At 54.0% G+C, this 4,843-nt stretch overlaps 1 protein-coding gene across 1 annotated transcript; it reads right to left on the bottom strand.

The window, feature by feature from the left end:
- LOC102186557 (olfactory receptor 10AC1-like) lies at positions 1,340 to 2,317 on the bottom strand. Its single transcript, XM_018047481.1, has one exon. The coding sequence runs from the start codon at positions 2,315 to 2,317 to the stop codon at positions 1,340 to 1,342; it is 978 nt and encodes a 325-aa protein (XP_017902970.1).

Here is a 4,843-nt window from a genome sequence, read left to right as displayed (position 1 = left end):
TCCTTCTGTTGTACCACAGGGGTAGAGCTCCCTGCCGCTTCACTCCATACCTTTCAGGAGACAGCTTTCAGGCATTTATCCTAGGGATAGACGGATCAGAGGAGCCCCTCTGATTCACTGAGGGGCTCCAATATTATTTGCCCTAAATAATAATTTTTATATGTAAGAGTAACACCCACTGAAAATTATTATGAGAAATTTGGAAAATATATAATCAAGAAAATATAAATCACCTATAATCTCATCAGCTGGAGAGCAATGATCACTTCCTGCTCTCGCTGGCTCTCTGCAATTTCAAATTCATCCCTCCTCGCGGCTCTCTCCCCTGAACTCTAGATTAGAGCATTTGCCTCCTTGGTTACTGTCTGCACTGGCTTGTCCTGGCTGCCCTTTGACTCCACATGTTCTAAGTGGAAATCCCCATCATCCCCCACTTCTCCCTTGCACCTGCTGCTGTGTCCTTTTCAGCAAATTGTCCCACCGTCCACCTTGTGACCTAGGTTAGAAATGATCCTTAGCGCCTCCTTCCTCCTCACCCTCACATCTAACCAAGGTGCTGTAGTTTCCTCTACCTGCATATCGTTTGGGTCTTTCCTTGTCCCTTAGTCACAGTGTCACGACTCCGATCCAGACTCCATCACCTCTCTCCTGGAGAAATTTGCTGGAGCTGGTAGCAGCTTCCACAGGTCTCCATGTCTCCAATCCAGTCTCCACGCTGCGGCCAGAGTGGCCACACAAGGAGGGGCAAACTATTACATTTTTCCATGAACTCAAACCCTTCAGCTTTTTGCAAGGTCCTTCCCCCAAATGCCCCCACCCCTGTTTAACGGTTTCTATCTGGAGCAGTCTTCACTCTCCTCTTCATCGAGCCGACCTCTTCCCATTGTCCAGTTCTCCACCGAGCCATCTTTGTCCCCCAGGAAGCTTCGCCTGACTCTGCTCTCCCCAGGAAAGGTCTGGCCTGAGCCCACTCCACCCATCTCCTGTTTACTCCTCACGTCCTCCGCTCTCCCTGTGAGCTCTCTGGTGCATGCTTTGTGGGTTCTTTGTCACCCCAAGCCCACGGTTTTGCCCCGGCCCAGTACGTGGGAAGAACTCGACAGGTATACTCCTGGAGCCGCTAAGTGGGGGTCTAGGGTTCTCTTCTACATGGGAGGTGGGTAGGATGGAGCCACTGCTGGGAGGGTCTTCTTAGGCGGACACGCTTCCAGATTCTCTCTTCTTGAATCCGGTTCTTGAGTTCCCTGCGGGCACTCCACAACGCAGACACGTGCTGATGGAGGAAACTTGAGCGAGCAGAGCTGCCCACTCTGGCCTGGCCCCTGCCTGCGATCAGGGCTCACACAGACAGACCCTCCTGACACGCGGCCTGGCGGGGTCGCCAGCGCCCCAGCACCTGGCGGATGGCCGCTGCGATCTCGTGGTTACGCAGGCTGTAGATGAGCGGGTAGAGCAGCGGCGTCACGTGGGTGTAGACCAGCGCCAGCACGCGGTCCCGCTGCGGGGAGTAGCTGGCCTTGGGCCGCGCGTACATGAAGGTGGCGCAGCCGTAGTGCAGGAAAGTGACGGTCAGGTGCGAGGCGCAGGTGGAGACGGCCTTGAAGCGGCCCCGCGAGGAGCGCAGGCGGCGCAGGGCGCCGGCGATGGCGCCGTAGGAGGCCAGGATGAGCAGCGAGGGCAGCAGCAGCAGCAGCAGGCAGGCGCCCAGCAGAGGCAGCTCCTCGGCGTAGCTCCGCGTGCAGGCCAGGTGCAGCAGCGCGGTGATGTCGCAGAAGAAGTGCACCAGCAGGCGGGAGCCGCAGAAGGGCAGGTGGAAGACGGCCACCGTGAGCCCCACAGACACCGCCAGGCCCCCGAGGCAGCAGGCCAGGGCCAGCCGCGCGCACAGCCCGGGGGTCACCACCGCCGCGTAGCGGAGCGGGTGGCAGATGGCCACATAGCGGTCATAAGCCATAGTGGCCAGGAGGAAGCACTCGGCCCCGCCCAGGGCCACAAACATCTGCATCTGCACGGCGCAGCCCAGGAAGGAGATGGGGCTGCCTCGGCCCAGGCTCGGCGAGGCCAGGTCGGCCAGAGTGCGGGGCACCACCACCAGCGTGTAACCGAGCTCGATGGCTGACAGCTGGCACAGGAAGAGGTGCATGGGCGGCCGGGTGGTCGCGGAGGCCACCGCCAGCAAGATGAGCAGGTTCCCGCTCAGGGTGGCCAGGTGCAGGGCCAGCAGCAGCAGGAAGAGGGCTGGCCTCAGGTGCGGGAACTCAGCGAAGCCCTGCAGGAGAAAGCCCCGGGGCAGGGTGGCATTGCTGGGGCTGGCCATGCACTCACCTGTCCAGGTCCAGAGGCACCTGTGGGAAAGCAGGAGAAGGGGGAGTTTGTGGGCTCCGCTCCTCTGGCCCTGCTGGTGAAGAAAGGGCTGGATGGAATTAAGAGGGTAGGAGCCAGTAGAGGTGCGGAGAGGCGGGCGGGTTGGTGGGTTTATTTCCAACTCCCTCCCCGTGTGGTTATTGGCGCAGTCCTGCTGGACTCTTTGTGACTCCATGGGCTTGTAGCCCCCCAGGCTTCTCTGTCCTTGGGGGTTCTCCAGGCAAGAATACAGGAGTGGGTTGCCATGCCCTCCTCCAGGGGATCTTTCCAACCCAGGGATTGAACCCAGGTCACCTGCATTGCGGGTGGATTCTTTACCCTCTGAGCCACTGAGAACATCTTATTGTCTTGTTCTGAAAATTGGTCCAGTTTTTCCTGCTTTCTGGACTAGAATTCTTAAAATTCCTTTCTCAACATGCTGTTTGTAAAGAAACCTTGATTTGAGACCCTTTCATCCCTCTTGACCTCCGCCTAGGAAGAACACCCTTTCTTCAGACTCCACTTGCTTTGTGGGTCTTGTGTAGCCACAAGTATTAGTCGACCTCAGCCTCAGCTGGCTGCCCAGAGGCAGGCACTGTGGGAAAGAGTTCTATAGGTTCTGCTTCTATTTCCTCCTTCCTGCCCTGTGCTGCTATTTCTGAGTTGCTTTCCTTGTACCGCAGAATTACAAAAACATAGAGCTTCCCTAGTGGCTCAGAAGGTAAAGAATCTGCCTACAATGCAGGAGCCCTGGGTTTGATCCTTGGGTCAGGAAGATGCCCTGGAGAGGGGAATGGCAACCCACTCCAGTATTCTTGCCTGGAAAATTCCATGGAGAGAGGAGCCTGGCGGGCTGCAGTCCGTGGGGTCACAGAGTTGGACACGACGGAGCGACTTCACTTTAATGCAGATGAAGACCTTAGTCATCATCTCATTCAACCTCATAATTTTAAAGAGAAAAAAAAAAATCTGGGGAGGGACAGGATAAAGGGCTTAACTGTTGACAGATAATTAGAATCAGAATCTGCATTCCTGAGGTTGAATCCAGAACTTCCCATGACCCTATATGAGGATGTGAAACGTCCCTGGCATTAGTCAGTCAATCCATACTGATTCAGCTTTAAATAGAGACCCGAGTCTGTGCCTGGCGTTAAGGTGGACACAGACAGCAGCCGATGGTTAGCGGAAAGCCCTGACGGGGCCCATCTGGAACAATACATCCTAACAGTCTTATTAGTACTGCGTCAGCAGGACAAAAAGCCATGTACATCTGTTCTAACTTGCCCTTCGGAGGTAGCAGTACATTCCAGATCTGCTGTCAGAACAGAGCCTCTGAGTAGTATCCGGTGACTCATTACAGGCAACAGTGGAGAGCACTGATAGCGTGTATGTTGGCTGCAATTGTTATAAACCTCCAGAGTCAGGGACCATCAAGTGGTAAGAAGTCCAGAGCCGTGCCAACTAGAGGAGGACATCTGATTTTTCCAATAGTCATTAATGATATCTCTTTTTAAATTAATTTAAATTATAAGCTCAGCTATTATTTCCTCTCAGTGCCCTTGAGTCACTGTTTCTAATCGGTGTTGGAAGTGGAATTTGTTGTTATACTACAGAGTGCAGCAGAAATAAAACTGGGGCACTGGCAACAGGTAAACTGAATACAAGAACGGGAAGGAATGCCAAGAGCTCGCTCTTTGCTGTTGATGCTCCTTAAGAGAGTTCTGGGGATTTACATCTATCAGCGTCAGCCTGTGCTCTTTTTTGTCATCTGAGGGGAATGCCTTGAAACAGATGTTTGCATTGTTGCATTGATGGGGGAGGAATAGGGTGGGGTTGTGGGTGGGTCTGAGGGACGTGGAATCACTTCCTATGATTCCCTGCCTCGCCCCGCTGTGTTCAGTCATTTGAACAAATTTAACAAACCTGTGTTGAGTTGGCAGCCTCGTCCCCGCCAGGTGTTGTAGCTGTGGGTGTGACCAAGAGACAGAAGCCTAGTGTCCTGGAGGTTCAGGCAGGACGAAGCTGTTGCAGGGACCAGCTCTCTTCACTCTGCCTCTGCTGACCCCCTCCGTCTTTTACTTCTTCCTTTTCATCTCCTTCGAGAAGCAGGGGGTGGAGGGCAGAGAGACACAAACAGTCCATTTCTTTCCCCCTCACGTGCGTGCTTCACAGAAATGGAGGTGTTGTGAAAGGCTGGGTAGTGGCTCCAATAACCCAAAGCTCAAGGCGCGTCATGTTTACAAACATGGAAAGCAAGCCGGACAGCTCAGTTCAGTCTAAAGGAGACTGAGGAGTGTTTCTACTTTGTCTAGAGTTTTTGGGAGGATTTCTCACAATCTCTAGGAATGTATGTTAGAAAAGTCTTTTCCCTGGGAGGGAGAAGGAGAACACACACTTTCACAAGTGCAGTAGTTTGTTCAAAACCAGGCTCCAGCCTAGTAGGAGATGCTACAGAGGGAAAAGAAAGCCTCACCTTCCTCCTTCAGGGCCAGAAGGGCCA

Source organism: Capra hircus, chromosome 4 (assembly GCF_001704415.2).
Source record: "Capra hircus breed San Clemente chromosome 4, ASM170441v1, whole genome shotgun sequence".
NCBI classification, from domain to species: domain Eukaryota; kingdom Metazoa; phylum Chordata; class Mammalia; order Artiodactyla; family Bovidae; genus Capra; species Capra hircus.
The sequence above is the reverse complement of the archived record's forward strand: the minus strand, read 5'-3'. Positions and strand labels throughout refer to the sequence as shown.

What these genes read in the sequence shown, in the direction of transcription:
- LOC102186557 (XM_018047481.1), bottom strand. Translation starts at nt 2,317, where the DNA reads ATGGCCAGCCCCAGCAATGCCACCCTGCCCCGGGGCTTTCTCCTGCAG.